This window comes from Gordionus sp. m RMFG-2023, chromosome 2 (genome assembly GCF_954871325.1).
Source record: "Gordionus sp. m RMFG-2023 chromosome 2, tfGorSpeb1-WG-v2, whole genome shotgun sequence".
In the NCBI taxonomy this organism is placed as follows: domain Eukaryota; kingdom Metazoa; phylum Nematomorpha; class Gordioida; order Chordodea; family Parachordodidae; genus Gordionus; species Gordionus sp. m RMFG-2023.
Window position 1 is genome coordinate 6,601,816 of NC_088776.1, and position 24,712 is coordinate 6,626,527.

A 24,712-nucleotide genomic window follows, 5' to 3' on the forward strand; every position below is an offset into this window, starting at 1 on the left:
AATATTATTCTTATGAAATTTTTTAAAATGAGAATTATTAGTTTATGTGGCCTATGTATTTTTTTTTATAGAACGACTTTTATAAATCGTGTAGGGTAAATAGTTATAACTTTTATGATCTCAGTTAGATTAATATACGATTTTATGGCGAATATAGAAAAAAAGTATTATCATTCGCCTTGAATTTATTCATAGTCTTATGAGTTTTTATTGTAGTTTGGCCGTATTTATTCGATCGTCTTTTATCTGTATTATTTATCAAACGACAAGATTATTTAAAAAAAGAAGAAAATCTTATGACCCGAATATTAGTAATAATTTTTTTAAACATTTAATAAATTAAATGTATAGTTTGGTTTTACGAAAAAATTATTAAATAAGAACTAAAAATTTATTATTATAAATGTAGTGTTAAACGGTTCATTTTGAGCCGATTTTTAAAAACGGCTAACTCAGTATTTTATCCATAAAAATATTACGCGAGCCTGAAGCTCATAGATGGTACAAACGTCTAGACATATCAGCGAAATCTGGAGGCTTAAGCATTTTTTTTCTGGCATAAATATAGGGTTAGCCCTTTTTTCAAAAGCGGCTCAAAACGAGGCGTTTAACGACACTATTATAATGTAATATATTTAAAAAAAAAATACTATTGTCATTTGTTTAGATATTAAATAAATTCAAAAAAAAATTTCTAATTTCGAGAATTATAAAAATATCGAGGGATTTGATATTGAACCTTGCGAAACCAGTTGTTTTGCTAGAATCTAATCGAACTCATTTTATTTATATGGCTATCGTACTGATCAAATTCGGATTCAATAATTTTTATGTTTTTTTTAAATTTAATATAAATTAATTATTAATTTTAAAATTGCTAACCGCGCCAATTAAAATGTAGATTGATATAATTTGTATCGCAATTTGGATTGACAAAAAAATTTAATAGAACAAGCCTCATTTCGGGAATTGGCCAATCTAAGACTGTCTACATCTTTGTGATTTTTAAGTTTTGGAATCTTATGGTGTCTTACTTTTTTTTAATCATAACTAACTTTTGTTCAAAAATTGTCAAGCTTCTACTAAAATAAATTATAAGTATAGTAAAACTAAAAGGGGATAAAGTATGGCATCAATAAAAATTATTTAACAATGGATTATTAGAAGAAACCATTAAAGATAGCGAGTTGAGTAGTTTTAATGTACCTCAGTAAAAATGCCACTTAGAGATTGAAATTATCGTTTCTCTTGCCATAGATTTAACTATTTGATAAAGAAAAAAATGATTATCCAGCTATTATTTAATATTGAATGGATTCCTATTATACTCCGGTAAAGGAGTCTAAATTAAGGTAGATCATTTTTGTGATGAAAGCAATTAGATTGTGCCCTTAAATTTTGAAAGTAAAATTAATAACTTCCATCTTGTTTGGCATACCAACCCTATGAATTCCAGATAATTCGCAATGAATTTTTGAACTTAATAATTTATATTAGTTTTTACAATTTTTATATAAAGTACTCGGTTAACAGCAAAATTGTCAACAATAGCTACGATTCAGAGGCGTCACTAGCCTTTACAATCTTAGGATACTTTAAAAAATTTTAAAATTATTTTCAAAACTTTTTTCTAGCTAATATTTTTAAAATAATCTTTTTTTTTAGTTAAAATATTTAAATTGACCTTTTTTAGCTAACATTTTGAAAATGACCTCTTTTTTAATTTTTCAGGGGGCTCAAACCCCTGCTCCCCCTATCCCATAGCGACGCTGTTGGTACAATTCAGTGGCGTAGCTAGGAATTTTTCTTAGAGGGGGTCCATACATATAAAAGCCTGGGGGCTCGGGCCTTCGGCCCTTTTTCCCGGCCCTCGGCCGGGTTAATCATACAAATTATAACCATATCTTCTATAATATATACATTTTTTAAATGTATCAATAATATGTTATTATAATTTAGTAGATTATTCTCAATGACTTTATAATAATACTATCCAGAATAATTTCATAATATCCTTTCACAAACATCAAAACTAGAAAAATATAAATATTAATGGCATTTATTTAATATAAAGTCACTTTTAAGTCTTTTGAACGTATAATCTGAAAAAAGATTTAGCTCTGGGAGGGGTCCAAACCCGAAAACCATCCCCGTAGCTACGCCACTGGTATAATTATATAAAACTTTCTTAAACATATAAAAAATAAGAATTTAAATTTTTTTAAATATATTTATTTTGTTTTTTAAATGGCATTGTTCTTTTTTGCCAATTTCAGATTCAGGAATAGGTTTTTTGAGGAATGTTACTCGGTATATAATCTTAAATAGGAAACCTTTTCGGATTAATAGTGGGATCCTATCTGGTGTTGTTAAATCCGATTAGGGTCGATTTTTATAAACTGCCCGATTAAGATATTAACCACAATAATATTAACTAAGTCTGAAGATTTTGCTTATAGTTGGCAAAAAGGTTTTAATCTGTATTTGCCAAATATTGAGGCTAACATATTATTTGCTAAAATCTTAATCTGGACTAATCCCATCCTACACAATTTAACAGCTGAAAGATTTTAAAAATCTTTTACTGGAATCCATTTTTCACTATCAAAATATAATTCTTAGATTATTATCAAGATTATATCCGACATGATTTAACAGCTAATTGATTTTAAAAATCTGTCTGTGAGATCAATTATTCTTTATTGATATTTTTAGTAAGCATGATTGAGGTAACTATTGGAGAATAGATTGAAATAGAAACAACTGAAAAATAATAATCAAAATATATAAACATAGATAAAATAAATTTACTATTACTTTATTGTATAATTTTAAAATAATAAGACATAAAAATTAAAAGGCAAAGGGTAAAAAGAAATAAATTACTTTCCGCCAAAATTAAAAAGTCCTATATTATTTACAAAATCTCAATTATACATCTTTTCCTTAGTAATCATTTACATTTTATTTCGCTCAAATGTTAAATCGTAGGATCGGATCCATCTATGAATTCAGCTTTAATAAAAAATTTAATTACGTGATAAAAGCGTTTTCGCCCTCTGGTTGTAGATACAACAGAGCTACGCTAGGTTTTCCTCAAAAATCCATCAAACTATGTAGTTAATTAAGGGGAGAAAAAATGAGGAGCCCTTCACACGTTTGTGGAAAGCCGCACGTACTTGTACGCGCAACAGTCCGAGAACTGTTGCTTAAACGTCTATAGGCTAATATAATAGACAAAAAGAAATGGGCCAAACAAAAGCCTATACCCAAGAACTGCAAAAATAATTTAATTAGTTTAAGGGTGGGTGGTGGCTAAGTTTAAGTTTAACATCTTTAATGTAAGCCTTGATAATTACTAACAATAATTGAGAATGTGTTCTTATCAATTGAAATTAGAATTTATTCATGAAAATAAGAAAAAGCTAATGGGTTTACCGCAAATTGTTTAAATAGGTGAAAATTCCAGTGAATAGGCAAAACTAGTCAGTAATAGGTTAATTACCATCCAGCAACGAACACCACACAACAAAGGTTTTTTTCCCCTCTTTTTCCAGAGAAACAAAATACTTTACGGAGTGATAGATAGATTATATAGCGAAAAAGGTCTTTGATATGGATAAAGATATGAGAGAAAGGAACTATGACGCAGAAATAGGAACCAGCTCCGTAAGTTTTAGGAAATAGAAAGTAATTGTTGGCAAGGATTAACAAAAGGCATGTTGTCTTGATTGTTATATGATAGTCTATCACTCACTGAAAGACTCTACCAACAAACATAATTACAAACTTCCCCCCCCCCCTGTCGATTGGTTTCTCCATAAATGAAATACCAAGTGGTCAAAAACTAAGGGAAAATGAGGCTATTATTATTATTATTATTATATACAATAAAAAATGGTGCGGTTCATAGCATGTTTAGAAAAGATATCAAACGCAGAAGGTTAATGTCACAATTGTTACCAGTTTTTGTGTGATAGGTAAAGGTTATAAAAAGGTTCGTTAGATACAGAGAAGAGTAAATATATATTTGGAAGGGAGTTATAAATTTTGCCAGATACTGAATATCATTCTGATTTTTTGACAAGAACTATTTTTATTTATTAAATGAATGAATGACATATTATTTTGATTAATTGCATATCTATTTTAAATAATGGTTGATGTCGATGTGACAAAAAGACTTTCGATTAAAAAACAGACTTTGGATGATGCATATGCGGCCCCAGCTAACTTTTTAGAAATCGACATAATAAATCCTATTACTAGAGGTGAAGGGAGAACAAAATATACTGATTATGAAGTTCGAATGAGGGTAAACTTAAAATTACTGTTTTTTAAAACATTCATCGCTTAGACAAATCTTCCAATTTTTAAAATAAAAGAATCAAGTGTTAGACGAAGATATAGTGATTTTGAATGGCTTCGAAATGAATTAGAGAGAGACAGTAAAGTATATATGACTATTTTTTACATTCCTGATGATTTTTTAAGATTGTAGTTCCATTACTCCCAGGGAAAGCATTAAAAAAACAATTGCCTTTTAGATCAGATGAAGGTATTTTTGAGGACAACTTTATTGATGATAGACGGAAAGGATTGGAAATATTTATTAATAAGTTGATATATTTAATTTGAATCTTTATTACACTATTATAAAGAATTGCTGGCCACCCTCTTGCTCAAAATGAAAAATGCTTACATATGTTTTTACAAGACTCTATTATTGATCGGAACTATATTCCAGGAAAAATAAGGAATCATTAAAATTCTATTTATATAACTTGTGTGCTATATGATTTTATCATTAACTTTGACCAATTTCAATTATTTTCATATTAATATAATTTTATAAAACAATCTGATCAATTATATTTTTATTTATATACATGAAATAAAGTCTCTTTTTTTAAAAAAATATTTACCTCATCTTTAATATCAAAATTTTTATTGTATATTGAAAACAATTCCTTGATATTAATCTAGTAGAATATTTATTTATAATTAATTAAGTTTTGTTGATTAAATCTAACTATATTGAGCCAATGGCTTTAAATTTTCAATATATTTGACAAAAAAGTAAATGATATTTAATTACATAAGTAGACAATTGAGTTGATTTAACCTCTTTATAGAATTGACTTATGAAAATTATTATATTAATTGTTTCATAATATAATTTATTTAGTATTTATACCAAATTCAAGACAATATTGAAAGTGAGTAATAATTATGAGTAAAATAAGTATTCAAATTTTATGTAGTAGTTCATTATTATTCCTATATTTTATAATATATAAATTAATTTCATAAATAAAATGAATGCATTATATATAAAAAATATACTAAATTTTTATCATTATATTATATATTATAATGTATGAAATATATTGCAGATATATAATAAAAACTTTATTTTTTTAAGGACTGGAACTAAATTTTTCTTGAAAATAATCAAGATTTCATTTGAGGCTGTAAAAAACATATTCTGTACACCTTTGTTGTAATTTATAGATGATAACTGTAATGCCAGCTTACTGTGTTATATACAGAGACAGATAATACAACTCTACCCCAGTTTTAGAGTAAGATGTTATATCCTGACAAATTCAATATTTTTCTGGCATGGCCAAAGTTCTTAATTTATTCTTAGGTATTGATCTAACCAGAATTTTGATTTTAAACCTGAGCCTTTCTCAAAATTGTAATTGAAACATCCAAATTAAATGCATTTTTATCATATAAAATTAAAATTAATATAATTTCCAAAGAATTCTATTTTTACAATTTTTATTTTTAAACTTGGCCTCTATAAAAAAATTTTAAATTAAGGTCCAATTTTAGGAAGGGCTATATGACACCATGCCCTTATCAATGCCAATAATGTTGTATAACGACTAGATTATAAAAAGCTAACCCAATATTTAGCCAAGAAATACTGGAGATTTTACTTGCAGATGCAGTAAGCAGGGATGTGAACTCAGATCCTGAACCCTCGTATTTTGGCTCTACCAGGACCCAGACCCTTTTTAAAAATAGAGATTCCAAGGGTTCTAGGTGTCAAAAAAAAAATATAATTTTATTTTCACTTTTTTTTCGTGAAATAATTGTTTTTTTCCGCATTTTTCTTTCCATTTCATTCCTGGACTTCCATTTTATTTAGAGAGTCCAAAATTATATATTATTTTCTGTAGTGTAGGTAATAATATTTTATTATGTAAATCTATTAATATGCTTTATAAAGAAATACCTAGATTATTTGAATTAAAACTGAAACATTGGTAATTATTTTGTAGTGCAAGTAATAATAATTTAATTTTAAAGGATGATTTATTAATGTGCAAATAGAAATACTTTGTTTATTAAAATAATTTTATTAGGTGATTATTTTGTAGTGTAAATAAGATATTTTGTTATAAACAATATTATTTTGGACAGATTTAAATTAATCAAAATTGGCAGTGTTGCAAATAGATCTTTTTGTTATTAATTATATTCTAATCTTTAAATCAATTTTGAATTTCAAATCTAAATTTAAAAAAAAATTTATTAAACAAACTTGTTGGTTAATTATAAATTTTGTTTATTTATCTTATAGTATGAAAATAAAAGATATTTTGTTAGAGTATTATAATGTAACTAAAGGGCATTCTGGTCGTAAAACCACATATTAATAAAAGGTTCACACAATGCTAACCTACTCTATTAAGGCATTCATCAAATTCTCCTCAGACATTACAATATCAATACATATTTTAAAGCAAAATTTTTCAGGTTTAAAAAAAATTACTGATACTATTAGTAAGGCAATTGGAATGTCAATTATTCCTGTTATAAGGTTAAAGACTTAGTAGTAAATGAATCGAAAAAAATAGAATAAAAAAAACAAACAATAAATTAATTTCATTAATAATTGATTTCGCAGATTTGAGAGAAATATTCTAGGAATATATATATATATATAAAGAAATAATATAATATTGAGATATTCAGCTACGAAGAAGATTAAAGAGTGCAACTTCTGAATATATAAAAAGAATGTTATTAGAAATATTAAATAAATTTCATCTTACTAAGAAATATTTATACAATTACTACAAATAATGGCGCTAATCTTGTAAAATCAATTAAATTATTAAATGAATGTTCACTGGAAGAGAAGAATGATGTAGACTATGATGGATAATTATGATGACATAATTAATTTTCAGTATAATATAGGATTTTTCCCCAAATATATATGCATTAGGTGCGCAGCCCATACTCTACAATTGGCTATTAATGATTGCCTATAATACTTTCTCTTCAAAACTATCATTGATAAAGCAAGGGATGTTTCAAAATATTTAAGAACTCCCACAATTGGAAGAATATAAAAATTAATGAAAAGGTCAATGGTAATATTAGATAGATTGTACTACACGTTGGTCCTATTTATATGATGCTACAACGATTATTAAGTTTCTGATTTTATTAGAGCACGTGAAGTCGTTTTGTCGGAAGATGATTGGTGCCAAATAAAGGACCATACTAGTGTATTAGTTCTTTTAAAAATAACAACTTTAATATTACAATCAGAACAATTATGTTTATCTGATTTTTAATAGATTAGATGCCGATTAGATTTAGAAAGATGTAATAGTCATTTTTCATACTAAATATTAGAAAACATGAAAATTCGAGAGCAAAAATATTTGCAAAACAGTGTTGTATACTCTTCTATATATTTATATCATCGATATCCAATTTATTGAATATTGAGCATAAACAGATGTCTAAAGATCATCTTAAGGATTTATGGCAATCGCAAAACTTCATTATTTATATCATTGGAAACTACGACAATACTATTCTTTGTAATGATAATAATGATAATGATCGCAATATTGTTAATCTTGAAAATTTATCTTAGATAGAGAAAAAAAAATCAAATTATCATCAGATAGATAGGAGGATAAAAAAAATACCTATTACATCTTTAATAGAAAAGTTCTCAGAAGTTTAGATAATAAATAAATTTTAAATTTTTGAGATGAAAATTCTATAATATATTCGAATTATATATCTTGTCTAGAATCGTCATGGTTATACATGCGATACAAGTACAATTTATGTATTATAAATTGTTCTATCTTTTTTAGGTAAGCGCAGAACGTGCATTTTCTTCTTTGATATATATATTGTCTTATATACATGTAAACCTCAAGCATGATATTTTAGAAGATATGATTGAGCGATTGAATCTAACATTTAAAATATAAATTATTTCATTTTAAAATATTTTATTTCTCAATTATAAATGTGTATATATGAAGTATAATAATAAAATGATTGAATAAATGTTTTATTTTCAGTCATTTTTTTTATGCTCTCGAAACCCTGATCACGAACCTTTTTTTAAATTTTATTCCTGTAACCCCACCTTGACCCTTTTTTCCCAAGTGTTCACATCCCAGGTAGAAAGGTTTGAAAGCTTGCCTAACATTTTTTGGCTAAAAAAGACCAGTCCCGATCTAAGTAAATGTTGATCAAACAAAGAGGGGAAAATAAGAATCCAAAAGTCCGCTTAAATTAGGAAAAGGTTTGATAATAGAAAAAGTCATCAAAAAAAATGTTAAATTCCTATTCAAAAAAAGAAAATCTTGATTTATTGTAAAATGTCTTTTTTTTTGGCATTACTTTAATATTATTGGTCACTTATCTTATTTTTTTTCTTCTAAATTTAGCGATCTCTTTAATTTTATGTCAATCTGTTTTTGTCATCATTTTAAGATTTTCTTATTGTTTCTTCTCATTTTTGATTGCTCTTTTCTTTTGTCCTTATATAAATAATTTATTTATTTTCACTCATCTTACTCTATTATTTTGGCATATTCATTTAACCACATTTTTTCGCCTTAAGAATTTTATGTTTTATCATTTTCTTTTCTTTTCCTTTAATTTTAACTTATAATACTTTTTTATTTATTTGACAATGAAATAATGTATATTTTTTAAAGTAAGACATAATTTATAAAAAAATAATCCAAAATGAGATTACAAAATAAGCAATAAATAATTAGGATAGGAAAACTTAATATTTTATTTAGACTACATCTTATGGTATTTGGGCTTATTTAAGAATATCATGGATTTATAATATAGATTCGATCTTATAGTATTTGGCCTTATCAAATATCTGCCTAATTTTTTAAATATATTAGTTATATTTGTGGATTGGCACTTTTTGAAATGCGTTTTTAAATAAAATTTAAAATCTAATATTTTCTTAAGCTTTCTCCACATCAACTGTGACTGGCACAGAGTGAATGTTGTGGTAAGGAAAGTATAACTTTACACTCTGATAAAACAATATATATACAATAAAAATTAAAAGAGCGGAGAAGCCCTCCATCCCAGAAGGAAGCTAGATTCCGAGTTTTTGAAAAATAATGCCAGGTATTTTTGGCAAAATGTCGCGGCACTCTTTATCAACACTGTTAATAATAAACCAAACTAAGATTATTCATAATTATTGGGTATATTTTTTTCAGCCCTTAATTCTGGTCCTCCAGGAATTCTTTTTTTTTAAATATAATATTTTGTCAAACTCACAATTACAAATAACATTATAAGAAAAAATTCAATGTGCCCCACCCCACCTTAATATTTTTAGAGCACTTAAAAGATTTATATTGGCAAGCACACATCATCCATCGATCGCCGATTTATAAGGGTTAAATTTGATTTGAAAATCTTTTAAAATTTTATTTTATATTAAATTTTTTTTTGATTATTTATGCTGTATATGTGATCAACTAAATGATATCCCTGAATGAATGCTTTATCAATCGTGATTTTATGAGAGCACTGCATGACCTGTTTTTGATAGTCTGAGCCAGTTAGAACTAGAAATGGTGAGCCAAACAGATTTTTGATAAAAAATAAAGGAATATTGATAGAATCGTATAATTTTTGTTGAACAAGTTAGGTGTTTATTCGTCTATATAGCTTTCCGTAGGTTACGGATCTTTGTGACTCGTTAGAAACATTATCATAAACACTTTAAAACAATCCAAAATAGGGTCTCCTAGTTCAAAATCTGTTTAGCCTAGGTTGACAGAAATAAGTTTCAAAAAATAAGACGAACCAGAACACGACCATTTATAAAATAGATCACTGTCCACCAATAATAGACTTTAAACCTTATTAGAATTTATTGCGTTCATAGTGAGATCCGTTCCGACACGATTTAACAGGTCCGCGAAGTTAGCGGAACCACTTGAGAATCAATTAACAAAACTTATGCCAATATTTAGAGTCCTAATTGATTTTCAAACCAGCACCGGCGGAAAGGATCAATCTATAAGCTACACATTGGCATAAGTTTCGGCAATTGATCCTCAGTTTATTCAAAAAATTCCGCCAATTTCACGCTTTTAAAATGGATATAACTCGGTTAGGTATGTGATAGAAATATCCGGTTTAGAGAATATTAAAGAACAAATTACTAGATAGTTGCCAAGTTTTAAAACATGATCTTTCCTATTTTCGGTTTTGGCAAATGGCTACACTTTTTTTATTTTTCTTATAATTTAGTAAAGTTTAATTCCGTTTTTGTCCAGATTGAAGATCAATTAGGATAAATTAACGGGCTACACATTGGCTTAGGATTCGGTAATTGATCTTCAAGTCGTTCCGGAATCTACAAAATTTCACACTTTCCTTATTTTGCTTATAACTTGCTAAGCTTTAATTCCGCCGGTGTTTGGTTTGAAGATCAATTAAGATTTTAAATATTGGCCTAGTCTTTGTTAATTGATCCTCAAGTCGTTCCGTCAGCTTCACGGACCTCGATTTAATAGCTGATGGATTTTTAAAATCTTTTATACGAATAATTTTTCTTTATTAATCTTAATTTTATTCATTAATCTAAGAATTATCGATTCTAACAGATCTCATTAAAAAAATTTAAGGACGTCACTGAGACTAAGGGTAACCCTAAAGAAGCGTTCTCATTATCCTAGGGGATAATAGAGGAACCTGATTTTAGATACTCTTAATCAATCACGTTAAATTTTATTTATAAAAAAAAAATTATTTTTTGGAAATAAATCTTAATTCAATTTATTTATTTATATAATTGGATTTGAAGTAATATATTTTTTTTCCCTATAAAAGATTGGCAAACGGAAATGAAATTTGATAGCTAATCTTAAATATATTAAATCAATAAAATTATATAAAATGTATTTCTTCAATGAATTTAAGAAAAATATATATAATGCAAAAAATTATTGTTTTTTTTAGAAATTAATGATTATAAGATGTATTTTCATAAAAGGGTGGAAGGGGGGGTGGGGTAGAATATATTTTCCTTTTTTTTATAAAAAAATACTTTTCTTATTTTTAAAATCATTTTATAATTGAAAGGGCTCGTTTTGAACTTAATATTTTAGCCAGAAAAATATTGTTTATGCCTCGAGATTTCGAAAATATATATCTAAACCTTTGTTCCTTCTATCAGAAAAATCTTCAGGCATGCGTATTAGACTATTTAAAATAATCGGGTTCGGGCCGGGCTTAATATTTTAAAAAAAAATTTGGGCCGGGTGGGACCTTGGATATTTTATAAACATATCTAAATTTATCAATTTTATATTGAATTTTTTATATAAAAGTAAAATATTTGATTTTATTTATTGAAACTAAACGACATATATAACAATTTTGAGTAATTATAAAGATTAATTTCTATATTTAGATGAACTCGGGCTGAGCTGGGTCGATAATTTTTTTTAAAAATTTCGGCTTGAAAAAATAAAATAGGGCCGATGCAGATCACCAATGCGTATTATATTTCTGGATGAAATATTTAATTAGCAGTTTTTAAAAATCGGCTCAAAACGAGCCTTTTAACAACACTAATAGTGATATTGAATCAAGGTAAAAAGAAAAGAGGAAAAATACATAATTAATATTTTTCGGGCCTATATTTTATTGACGTTCGTGCCGGCCCGGCTGTGCAGGACTCTAGAAGGCATCCTCGCCTCCACTTGATTGAACAAGAATTTACCCAATTCAGCTGGAGATAAAAAAAAATGAATATTCAAAATTATTAGAAACTCGCTATTTTAATAAAATTCGAAATATTCCATTTATGGTCTAACTTAAAAGTCGGCACGGGTGAAAATTTATATGAAGGTTTTTCGGCCGGTACTTTACCCCGCCTGGAATAAGTTTTAAAAAACATTTTCAAGATTTTTGACCAATTTATTTGGCCCAGCCACAAACTTTTTCCTTTCTGACCGCGCCGACTTCTAGTCTTATTCAGCATACTATAGCTCTAATATTAATTTTTATCAAAATAATTTACTTTTATCTCATTATTCTGCGACCTGCAATTTATTTTCTAGAAGTGTCATAAATTCTATCTATCATATGAATTATCAATACATTTTAGTTTATAGTGATATCTCTTTCGTCATAACGTTTTACAATCTTCTTTACCAAATCTGACAGAAGTCCTAATTATATATATAAATCTGACAGGAGTTTTTTTTAAAAAAAAAAAATATTTAATCGGGTATAACCTCAAAAGAGTATACCCTCTATTTTATTTTCCTAGTATTCTTCCTTTTTCACAAAAATATCCGCCATTTAATAATTTGATTAATTTTTAATTATAGTGTGGAGGAGGATATAATAAATTTCTATTAACACAATAATTAAAAAAATATATATATAATTTGGATGACCTTAATTCTATTATTATTATTGTAATTAAATACCGCGCATAATATATTATAATAGTGCTTCCAAAATAATGCGTTTTTTTCCTTAATTCCAAATAAAGTGTCTTTTAAATAGTATTTTTATTTTGCGACTTATGTTTTGGCAAAAAATATCCAAGGACAAAAAAAGGCAATTGGCGGTTTAGAAATTTTTATATGTTTAAATAAAGGGGTAGGTTATTTTTGGAATTTTTACACATGATATTTATGCTTAAACAACAATGCTACTGATCAAGAAGTCTTTAGTTATTAAATAGTCTTGGACAGACATAAAGGACAGGCCTGTTTAAATTAGGACCTAATGGAATTGGACATATTTTTATAAAATATTCCAGGATGGAATAACACAGGACTCTTAATTAATTAGATATTAAGAAAAATAGGAATATCTTATTTAAAAAAAATCATGCGGATAATAAAATTTCGATTTAAAATTTTTTAAAAATGTTTCCACTAGAAAAATAAATAAATAATGATTTTAATTTTGTAATAAATGTTGTATAGATATGTAATTAAAAGATCTAAATTATCAGCTTGTCAAAATTTGATTTGTCTTAGAAATTTATATATATATATTTAATAATTTTCATTTACAGTAAAATTATTATGTTCTTATCTTACAAGAAATAGATATTTAAAATTATATATATACTTTTCTTCCTGATATTTTGATGGTGATAATATTTTCAATTGATACAACTTATTGGGAAAATTCAAAAATAAATAAATAAAGTTGGTTAAATTATACGATGGAATAACGAGGAAAATAATCTGTCAATTTTAGTTATTCATATCCGAAAATAATCGTCTAATAATTCGATCATAGATCTAATATATTAATTTGCATAAACTTCCACATTATATAATGGCTTAATCTACATTTTCCCGAATAAAAATCAACTAATAAAAATTAATGCAATAAGATAAGCTTATTGTACCAGCGAAGAACAAAAAAATGATAGGTTTGCCCTCAAAGTAAAGTAGTATAAAATTAATTTTTAAAACACGTAAGGTAGAGATGTAAAACCTCGGCCCATACTCACTCGCGGGCTGGTGGTAAAAATTTTTTTAGACCCTGAAAATCAGGGATCTGGACACGGAAAAATTAGAACAGGTTTAAAAAATTTTTATAATATGAATCAAGGTGGAATTAAATGGAACTACTCCTTGCTGAGCTTGCTTCGGTTCCAGGTTTGGTATAAATAGATATCACCCAAGCTATCAATCGAATAAGTTTATTTTGTAAAAATAACAATTAAAAAAAACATTTTAATAACTCTATTTTTAGCCAAAAGTTTTATTAGTAAAAAAAAAAATTGAAAGACAGTTATTAGGGCAGGTATGTCAATGCTTTTAGGAGTAAAAACAAAAAAAAAAAGTCAGTTAGGAAAACATGATAATTTTTACTTTTGTTAGAACTTAATCAAAAAATGACATACAAACCCAGTCTGGACCTGGGTTCAGAGAAAATTTGGGTTGGTAGGTTCATGAACCTAAATATTTTTGGGATCAGATTAGGTGGATAAAAACGGAGACTGGTCATGAGTTATAGAATTCTGGGAAAAATACTTTATATTTTAAGGTTATGCATTAAATCAGAAATAATTTTTATATATATATTAGATTTACTATAAACATATTACAAAAAAATGTTTATTTCCCACTTCTGGATTTTAAAAATTTTTTTATTTCATTTGTGATTCAATAAGGCAAACAAAAAGAAAATATAACATTCAAATTTTTTTTTGGCCAAGTATATTTTATTAATGTTCCAAACCTTACAGGATTCTAATGAATGATAAGGTTAAAAATAAAAGTCTAATTCGGAATAAAATTTATTATAAATAGAAGACTTCATAAAAATTAAAAAATGGAGTTAACCCATAAAAAAATGAAAATAATACATTTGTAAGAAATTCTGAACCTTAAAATGGAAAAAATAATAATCTTAACAAGTGGATTATGCCAAATTCAGAGGTTAAGTATAGAGGTCAAAAAATGTGTGAGGGGGCATGGTCTATTTGTTGCTATGGGATTAATATTAGTGATAAAAATAATTTTAAAAAGTATAAGGTTTGTATGGATAATTTAATTTTTATTACTAAGATTTTAATGAAATAAATTATTTTCCAAAAGAAAATTATTAGAATCTTTAAAATTAGAAAATATTTAAGATATAATAAAAATACAAATAGTCTAAAATAAGATTATTAATCAAAATTAAATAGATGTAACTATTTTAAAGATTCCCTCATACCCCTTCAAATTCAATAATAAATATAATAGGCTATTTTTATAAATATTTATTTTATATAGATATATATATACTATACAAATACTTTATATATTTAAATAGTTTACATATATTTAAGTGTTTACATATATTTAAATAGTCTATATGTAATATAAAGATTGTTATTGCATAATTTAATTAATTTGAATTGCATGATTAAATATTATTTTAATATATTCTAATTTTAATTAAATTCCCTGAGCAAATTAAAAAAGCTATTTTATTTATAAATATAATTTAATATAGTGATTGAAAACTAACTAATGATGAGGAAGTGAGTCACTGACTTTACGAGCAACATTAGCTACACCTTCAGCCACATATTTAACACCATCCCCAAATTTATATCCAACATTTGTAACACCTCCTTGAACTGTCTCTTTAGCAGCATTAACACCTGCAGCAGCTTGATCAATTTTACCTTTAACCCCTTGTTCGACATGACCATAAGCATTAGCTGCTCCTTTTTGTATGCCTCCAGCCAAATTTGAAACTCCTTCACCAACCTGAGCAACACCATGTTCAACCTGACCATAAGCATCACCGACGAGATTCTGTGCTCCTTGTCCTACTTCAATTACCTTGTTTTTGGCACCCTCTTTTACTTGATTGATATTCTCTCCAACTTGTTTAATAGTTGCTTGAGTACCACCCGAAATACCGCCAGCAATATCCCCACCAGCACCAGCAATTTTCCCTGTGGCCGATTTGAATCCTTCACGTACTTGATCCATATTAATTAAGATATTTTGGATAAGTTATTAAAAATTTTATATTTTATTATAAGCCAAATATGTTACTACACTAGAAACGTATAGATATAGATTCAACATCCTAAGTGTAGATAAATTATTTTATAATAGAATATGTCCATACAATGATTAAAATAAGTTTTAAATAATAATTAATGACTTCTTGCTTATTAAGTAAATAATGTTATAATTGTTATGAAATAGTATTTTAAATGTAATTAAAACTTTTTCTTAATAAATCAACATAGCGATCTTCCTTTTTTTTTATTAGCATTATACATAAAAATTTTCTTCCTTCTAATATAATTTGCCTAAAAATATTCATAGTTAAAACTGGATAATTGCGAAGCGCTGGGTCTGAAAAAATTTATTTTTCCGCACTTATCTGATTTTTAACAATTATAATTCTAAATATAATTATTTGTTAATATAGCCAGTTTTGTTAAAATAAACCAGTTTTGTGATTATTAATAATATATTATATTATTTACATAAAGATATCAAATTTGCATATGTTTTATAAAAAAATCAAAATGATTAAATGTATTTTTTTTTGTGTCTAATCTGGATATCATCATATGTTATTTTTTTATATAAGATAATCCAAAATACACATATTAATTCATATAAAGTTATATTTAAATTTTACACAAATAATAATTGTAGAGAAACATTTAATAAATATATAATGTTTACTATAAAAATATTGTTTGTATTACATCTTTACAATTTATTTTCCTTTTAAGATATTCCTATAATTTATATAAGTAGAACCTGCTAAATAAATCAAAATCAATCAGAAAACTTTTGAATATTTAATTCATGGATTGTAAAAATTACTCAGTTGATATTCTATTTTCGTTTATTATAATGAATGTATAAATAAATAATTTTTATAAAATTAATTTTGTAATGAATTAAATACACCTTCTACAATGACTTCTAACCTTCTTAATATTTCTTGTTCCTTCAAGTTAGCATATACCTGGATAAAGATTTTCATATGCATTAATAGCTTTGCTTTTATTATGTAAATAACCAGGCTCGGGCATCTCTTACATAACATCTAGAAAATTAAATAAATTTCATTATTTATATTAAAAACTTTCTTAGATCGGCGCTCTCATCGCAGATTGTATGAAATTAATATTTTGTCTTTTCCGAAATCTCTGCAGCTAATATATTACAAAGCCCGATATAGATCGATTAACGGCCCCAATTAAGATTTTAGCTAAAAAAATATTATGTAAGAATCAAGATTTGGCAAATAGATGTCCAAGTATTTCTGCCAGCTATGTACAAAATCTTTAGGCTTGCATAATTTTTATTTTGGTTATAATCACAATTCGTTTTTAATCGACTTAAATTCTTGATACATAATCTGATGGATTATATTTTTTATTTGAGGCTAGGCTCTTAATTATCTCGTATCAAGTAATTATTATTTTATCCTTGATTTGTTATTAAATTTATAGAATCATAATTATCACCTTGCCTTGCAATGAAACCATATGCTAATAAGAAAATTAGATTTCCGAAAAAAGCGGCATTATTAATTTGGGTTGCACAGATATGGAACACAAATCGCAGCCACAATGGCCTTGTCATGTTATAAAAAAATAGAATTTACAGCAAAACATTTGATGAGGCAGTTTTAAATTTTGAAAATATCTACAATTTTTATAATTATAGGTGGCTGCAGATAGTGTTGTTAAAAAGCCTTATGGATTGATGTAAATTCAAAAATAATTTTTTAATTATTTATGGTTAATCAATTAAATATATCGTCGCTTCGCAATTATTCGATAGAAATAGCGTTGTTAAAATATAAATAGAACCTTAAATTTTTCGCATCTAACCGATATTTCGCAATTAACCAATTTGCAATTAAAAATATATTATAAATTATGTCATTATAAATTTTTAACGGAATGGTGGATATATTTCGCGTTTAAAAATATTTGCACTTAAGCGATATGCAAGTAAGCGGTTTTGATTGTATTATTTAAATCGCATAAGAATTCAACCAATGCAATATATATTTTCCATAATAATATATGAAATAAAAAAAATGGTATCAGATCATAGGGAATATTTTCTAATCTTTTTCCTATTAAGGATAAAGCCTTCTATACTACTCAAATGAATTATGTGAATAAATAAATTTAAAAATAAAACATTTTTTAAGAGAATCGTTTATAAGTCCGTTGTCAAAGTATTCTAGGCTATTATATGAAATTTAAAAAAATTAACTTATGACTTAGATAGGATGCAGATAAAACCAGGTTGTGTATTTGATTGGTAAATATGACTCGGTAGATTGACCGATAACTTTTTTTTAAATTCATGGTAATTCAATAACTAATGTTTCGCTCTCTATGGCAAAATCTTGTTCTGATGCATATTCAATATTATCATTTTCTTTAATATTTTTTAATCCATTTTGCTGTTATCGAGATCTTAAATCGATTTATATTTTTCGTAAGAAAATAAACCCAAATCGAACAATTTCTTTTTGAAGAAGGAGTAGAAATAGGTGTTAGTTAAATGCCACTTCTATTAATAAAAATGGTAGGTGAAGCCCAACTAACTTGTGACCGAAATCTGATTGTTTATTATGAAGTAAATGCTTTCCACATAATTTGGTATTAAACTGGCCGCTTTTACTTCTGAAATTTTTGATATCCTTCGAAATATTTTGATCATCACCACTTTGTAAAATGCCTAATTCTTGTATTATATGACATATTTCATTAAATTCACTACTAGTACGATACTCCCTTTGACATTGGGGACTCAATAAAAGCAGTATTCTGATTACCTGTATTTATATCGTTTTTTTATTTTTTTCAAACATATTTTTAGTTATTTTTTTAAAGATTTTTTAGAATATTTAACCTTATTTGACCAGATCAAATACTTCTTAGATCAATTGACTAAATTTGAAAGGTCAATTGACCAACTTGCCAATAATACATTATGTATCATAGTAAAAATATTTCTGAAACTCTGATTCCATATTCAATCATAATTCTTTGAATAGAATATAAAAATAGTTCAACTTTTGTTATGATTTACTAAACCATTTATCTGAACCGTTATAGTCAAACTTGTAGAACAAACGAATCCTTGTTTCTTACATTGCAGTGCTGAAATAACGATGCCACGGGGCAGGATTCCAATTTTTATGCCCTAACCGGTAAAAAAAAATTGTGGTCTTCTTTAATTTTATAACAGAAATAATTTTAAAAATTATTAAATGGTTTATATTAGCTCAAAAACGAATCGTAAAATGGCGAATTGGTAAATTTTTTATTGTTAGTTAATTTTCTTTTTAAAAATAGGTTTTTTTATGCATCTGGGTCGGCTTAACATTTTTAAAAAAATAATACCTGTCGAGCTAACCTGAAAATATAAAACCCGGACCGGGCCGAAAAATAATTTTTAAAAATATCTGACTGGGCCGTGCAAATGGTTTCCTTTGCAGGTCTCTGATGAATACAAAATTTACGTTTTAGATCCAATTTTCGAATTCAGATTTCTAGAACCTATTAATAAATTTACATTTAATATAAACAATCACACAACACAATTAAATAATCTTTCTAACGTCTAACAACTTGTTATAAATATATTTATCTTCACACATAAAAACAAACAATTTATTCAAAAATATTGATTACTCAAATAAAAAAGCATAACTTTAAAAATTATTGAGCAACTTTATTCAACATACTGATTTCCTTCTATCAGTGGCTCCCATGCCAAGTCCCAGATACACTAATTTTATCATGTTTTATGATCACGTTTTTTCCTTGTATTTGTAAAACCAATTTTTTTAAAAAAATATTCTTTTCAAATATCAATGCCAAGACAACTTCAAATTGATTAGCACCGGAAAACAAATATATGAACGATCCCAGGTGAATATCTTAAAATAACTGGATTATTTTTTATATCTAAAATTGCATTTATTTCCTATGGAATATATAGAATATATATTATATTTTAACGAAGGACTTTTTATTAAAGTTACAAACCAAAATTATGAATTAATTTATACAAAAGTAATTAATTTTAAATGCAAATCTTAAAATGCAAATTTTGTTTATCTAAATCTCATAATCAAGTTATGTCACCATTTTTTAATTTTTATTTTTCGGAATAACAAATTAATTATTGGTGTATATTATATTAATTATGGCATTTATTTTATTATTTTTATATTTATAATCTTGATATAAATATAATGTAATTATGTACCTTTCAAATTTTCCTAATGAGTGTAAAATCAAACAATTAGTGTGAAGTAGAAACCATATAAAAGGATCAAAAAAAATTTTTTTTTAAAAATAAACCCAGCTGCCATTCGAAAGATAAATTTCGTAATTATCTATATATCGATGCAAAAATTTCGTAAAGATTAACTCGAAATTGTTTGACCCGTGGAAGCGTTAAGATCTTAAACCATATTTTGTAATATTTTTTTAAAAAATAATTAAATCACCCAATTTTATGCTATCCAACTAGTGTTGTTAAACGACTAACTCAATATTTTAACCAGAAAAATATTGCCCATGCCATGAGATTTTGCCAATAGATGTCAGAACCTTTGTTTCTTCTACAAGCAAAATCTTCAGGCTTGCTTGATATTATTCTAGATGAAATATTGATTTAGCCGTTTTTAAAAATCGGCTCAAAACGAGCCGTTTAACAACAATATATCTAACAAAATACAAGAATACAATCTTAATAAATTTTAAATAATGTCAAAGTTTACACAGGATAGGAAATTAAGATTTTTTTTGATAAAAAATGAAAACAAACCTAGGAAATGGCTGAAGCGGATAAGAAAGATAGATGAGAAGAATTTTGACGGAAGTCAAAGATAGATGAGAAGAATTTTGACGGAAGTCAGAGATTTATAATAACTACAAATCACGTGACATATAGGGTTAAGAGGGTTTTTACGGTTAAAGTTATATTCATATATCACACACCCTAAATGAGTGCACGTGTACGATGAGAGGAGCAATTTAACCATTAAATCTTAAAGGGAAAAAGAAAGAAAGAGAATGGTGGTGCTGGTTAGTAATGAATCATTAGTGCCGCATATTGGGTTAATAGTGTTATTACAAAAAATCTAAAAGTAAGAATAGTATTTAATAGTTGTATCGTTTTTTTTAGAAGACCGGTTATATAAGAATTCCTTAATGCTAAATTTATTTTAATTCATCTATATAATATATTACAATTTCCCAACCACATATTTTTGATTACCACTTATTTAAAAGCGAAAGTTATTTATAATTCATAATATAATTATATTTATTTGTATATATTATAAAACGAAATTCCTTACCATATTCTTTTCTTATTTTTATATATTTTTTATTTCCTCACCCTCTAATAATACTAACTTGCTTCCCTAACCCATAAATCTCTATACCCCCCAAAAAGCAACCTGCTGCTTCCCTAACCCACAAATCTCCATACTCTCAAAAAGTAAGCAGTTTCTCTAACTTACAATCCTCCATACCGCACAAAGCATTGCAATCTCATTTTTTTTAATTAGCATTTAAAATAAAACTAAATATAGTTAACCTTAAAAAAAATAAAAATAAAAAAACTGCATAGTAATTGTGATTTTCCTAAATTACGGTTTTTGCGCCAAAAATAATTATAATCACAACAAAAAAAATATTTCTCTTTATTATGATATGAAACGATTTATATTCTATCAAATGTGAGTATTATAATTATATTAAACCATACTTTTCCTTAAATTTTATTCAGATGAAAGATCTGCCAATCTCGGACCATTTTGATATATTTAATAAAATTCTTGCAAGACACAAGACGCCAATTTTTTTTTTAAAAAAGAAATTAAATTTTCCTATATTTAAAACGGGCAGGACCGGGGTTGAAAAGCTTTGCCCGATGCAAATCACCAATTAATATACCTACAGGTAAGGCAGGGTTAGGTCCTACCCAGGCTTGGTATGAATGTGTTCAAATCTATTGTCAGATGCAAGCATATTTTTCATCATTTATTTTCATATCTTATTAACCCCTCCTCCCAAACACATTCTTATTTTACCGGATCAAACCGACCCCATCCAAGTTTTCTTTAGTCGTTTATTTCAATTTCAATGTGTAAATTTTTTAAAAAACAACTTTTAAGATAAGTTTGCCTAAGAGGGGTATGGAAGCAGTCTTATATTAAAAAAACTGCTTTAAAGAAGCTATTTATTTAGTGTCACCTAAGTTTCTCGATTGTAAAATCTTAACGATTTTTTTTTTATAATAGTAAACATAAAAAATATCCAAGGTCATACACCCGTCCTTGACATGATATATTAAAAAATATTTTTAGAGTAATTGATTCTTTATTAAATATACTTACCTTTTCAGTTTATTTTAGCTGTAGCACAAGGTAAGGTCGAGTTGGTTTCTATTCTTAATGATTTTCTAAACTATCGTATTTATAATAGCATAATTTTGAAACCACTCCCCGCCTATATAATTTTAAAAATTTTTTATTTAAGACTAAATATCGTTTTATCGATTTTCAATAATCTATTAATTTATATATATTTTTTTTTAAAAAAAATAATTATTTTTTCTATAATTATTCATTCTGTTTAAATAATGATTTCCATTTTTAGAGCCAAATTTAACTAACCTCAAGGCCATAAAATATTATTTTTTATCTCCCGTAAACAAATTATCTTATTTTTATAGAGCTATAATTTTTATTTTTAAATTTAAAATTCGAAACTTTTTACATTTGGGTGAATTAAATTCATAATCATAATCAAGTATGTATTACAATATATTTTATATTATAATTTAACCGTAAATCAGCTATAATCAAGATATTTATTTTTTTTAGAATATAAATTTCAATGAGCGATTAAAATTTTATAACGCTATGAAATATTAATGATTAATGTTGTTAAACGGCTCGTTTTGAGCCGATTTTTAAAAATGGCTAACTCAATATTTCATCCAGAAAAATATAAGCCAAGCCTGGATATTTTGATCATAGAAGGAATAAAGATTTAGATATATAAAATCGAAATCTCGAGGCTTAATATTTTTCTGGCTAAAATATCGAGTTAGCCGTTTTGAAAAATCGGCTCAAAATGAGACGTTTAACAACACTATTAATGATCGTTTACGAATTAGAAAAAAATCGCCATAAAATTATAAAAGTTTTTGCAAAAAAAGTTATTCAAAATCGTAAATAGCTTTTATGCCTTTTCCCGCAACGTGTTAAACAGATGCCTTATATTTTTATGATAATTTTATTTTTATTTATTTTATTTCATAATCGCTTAGAACCAAAAAATACGGAAAAATGGATAAATCTAACCAAGCATCAAAGAACGTGGGTGACAAGATAAACCAAATCGGATCCGACATCGGCAGGGGTCTCAAAGAGGGCGGCAATAAAATTGACAAGGGAGCGAGCAATCTTCAAAGCGGCATAAGTCAGGCGCAAAACTCTGCCAAGTCTGGAGCCAACACCATATCGGATAACATCGAGCACGGTATCAATCAGGCCGGTCAAGGTCTCAGACAAGGAGTAGGAGCCTGCCAATCACACGCTAAGAGCGGCGCGAATACAATATCCGACAACATAGAGCATGGGTTGGATCAGGCAGGTCAAAATATGAAGCACGGTGCAGAAACCGTAAAACACGGAGCTCAGCAAGCCTCCGATAAACTAAAACACTCGGGTCAGAACGTGTCTGATAGCATAAAACACTCGGGTCAGAACGTGTCTGATAGCATTAAACAAACGGGTCATAATGCGGCGGAAAATATAAAGCACGGGGCTAATCAAGCTGGAGAGAACCTTAAACATGGGGCTAAACAAGCCGCTGATACCGTGAAACACGCCGGGCAAAATGTATCTGATACCATGAAACACGCCGGCCAAAACGTAGCTGATAAGGCCAACGCTGGTGGGCACACTTTTACCGAGAACATTTCGGAAGGAGTGACGTCCGCGGCTCAAAAGGTTAAGGACGGACTTAAATCCGCTGCAGAGGGAGTCGAATCGGCGGCCCATAAGATTACCCAAACTTTAACCGGGAAATAAAATGGTATAAAGGTCAAGATATAATTTCTTTACAATAGTAGATGGTCTTAAAATTAACCAAAATTATTTTTTTGTTTAAAATTATATAATATATACATCTTAATTTTTTTTAAAAAAATTAGGCTTCATACGCAGGCTTAAAATAAACATAATATAAAATTTAGAAAGAGTATTTTATTTACACCAAAATTATATTATATTTGGAAAATTAGATTTATTATTGTTCTTAACTCGGTTTTATTTTAATATGACCATTTACTCATTCCTTTAAAAATTATGATATTAGTATCGATAAATAGATTTTAAAAATCAATTATACAATTTATTTGGCACACTTAATATTATAAATGTTATTTCAATTTTAAAATCAATAAAATATTATTTTTTTAAAATAAATATATATATGGATCGAATGTTTATAATTTAATTAGAGAGAAATTATATTAAAATAAGTGGGAGTGAGCCAATAAAAACATTTACCTTGAAAATAATTTAGGTTAATCAAATAATTTCCTAAACAAATACTTTTTTGAATAATTGGAAATATTAGATCCCATCTCATACGTTATTAAATTTTCCTTAAGTTAAAATTTACATAGGTTGTTTTTTTAGAAGGAAAGAAAGAAAAACCAATATTTTCTTACGTCTATACTAGAATAAACTATAAATAAAAAAATTTATAGATTATTATTGTCTAATTTTTTGATATTTTAATTTGTAATAATTATTATACCATTTCCAATGTAAAAATTGATTAAATTTTTCCATATTATCACTTGCGCAA

At 26.8% G+C, this 24,712-nt stretch overlaps 2 protein-coding genes across 3 annotated transcripts; both read left to right on the forward strand.

The window, feature by feature from the left end:
* Positions 1-4,099: 4,099 nt before the first annotated feature.
* LOC135923783 (sorting nexin-12-like) lies at positions 4,100-4,876 on the forward strand. Its single transcript, XM_065458724.1, has 4 exons — positions 4,100-4,315; positions 4,358-4,453; positions 4,495-4,619; positions 4,662-4,876. The coding sequence occupies exons 1-4, from the start codon at positions 4,157-4,159 to the stop codon at positions 4,765-4,767; spliced, it is 486 nt and encodes a 161-aa protein (XP_065314796.1). The 5' UTR covers positions 4,100-4,156; the 3' UTR covers positions 4,768-4,876.
* Positions 4,877-21,523: 16,647 nt separating this feature from the next.
* Positions 21,524-24,324, forward strand: LOC135923591 (suprabasin-like). 2 transcript variants are annotated; one of them, XM_065458427.1, is made up of 2 exons: positions 21,524-21,564; positions 23,163-24,324. In XM_065458427.1, exons 1-2 carry the CDS (start codon positions 21,539-21,541, stop codon positions 23,926-23,928), a joined length of 792 nt encoding a protein of 263 aa, XP_065314499.1. In that variant the 5' UTR covers positions 21,524-21,538; the 3' UTR covers positions 23,929-24,324. The 2 variants fall into 2 exon arrangements, with proteins under 2 accessions (XP_065314499.1, XP_065314500.1); XM_065458428.1 differs by lacking the exon at positions 21,524-21,564 and adding an exon at positions 22,481-22,639.
* The last annotated feature ends 388 nt before the right edge of the window (positions 24,325-24,712 follow it).

Excerpts from the sequence above, each read along its gene's own strand:
- LOC135923591 (XM_065458427.1), top strand. The coding sequence starts at position 21,539 with ATGAAACGATTTATATTCTATCAAAT. Across the intron at positions 21,565-23,162 it reads CGATTTATATTCTATCAAAT|AACCAAAAAATACGGAAAAA; the intron begins GTGAGTATTATA and ends ATAATCGCTTAG.
- LOC135923783 (XM_065458724.1), top strand. The coding sequence starts at position 4,157 with ATGGTTGATGTCGATGTGACAAAAAGACTTTCGATTAAAAAACAGACT. Across the intron at positions 4,316-4,357 it reads ATTATGAAGTTCGAATGAGG|ACAAATCTTCCAATTTTTAA; the intron begins GTAAACTTAAAA and ends TTCATCGCTTAG. Across the intron at positions 4,454-4,494 it reads AATTAGAGAGAGACAGTAAA|ATTGTAGTTCCATTACTCCC; the intron begins GTATATATGACT and ends TGATTTTTTAAG.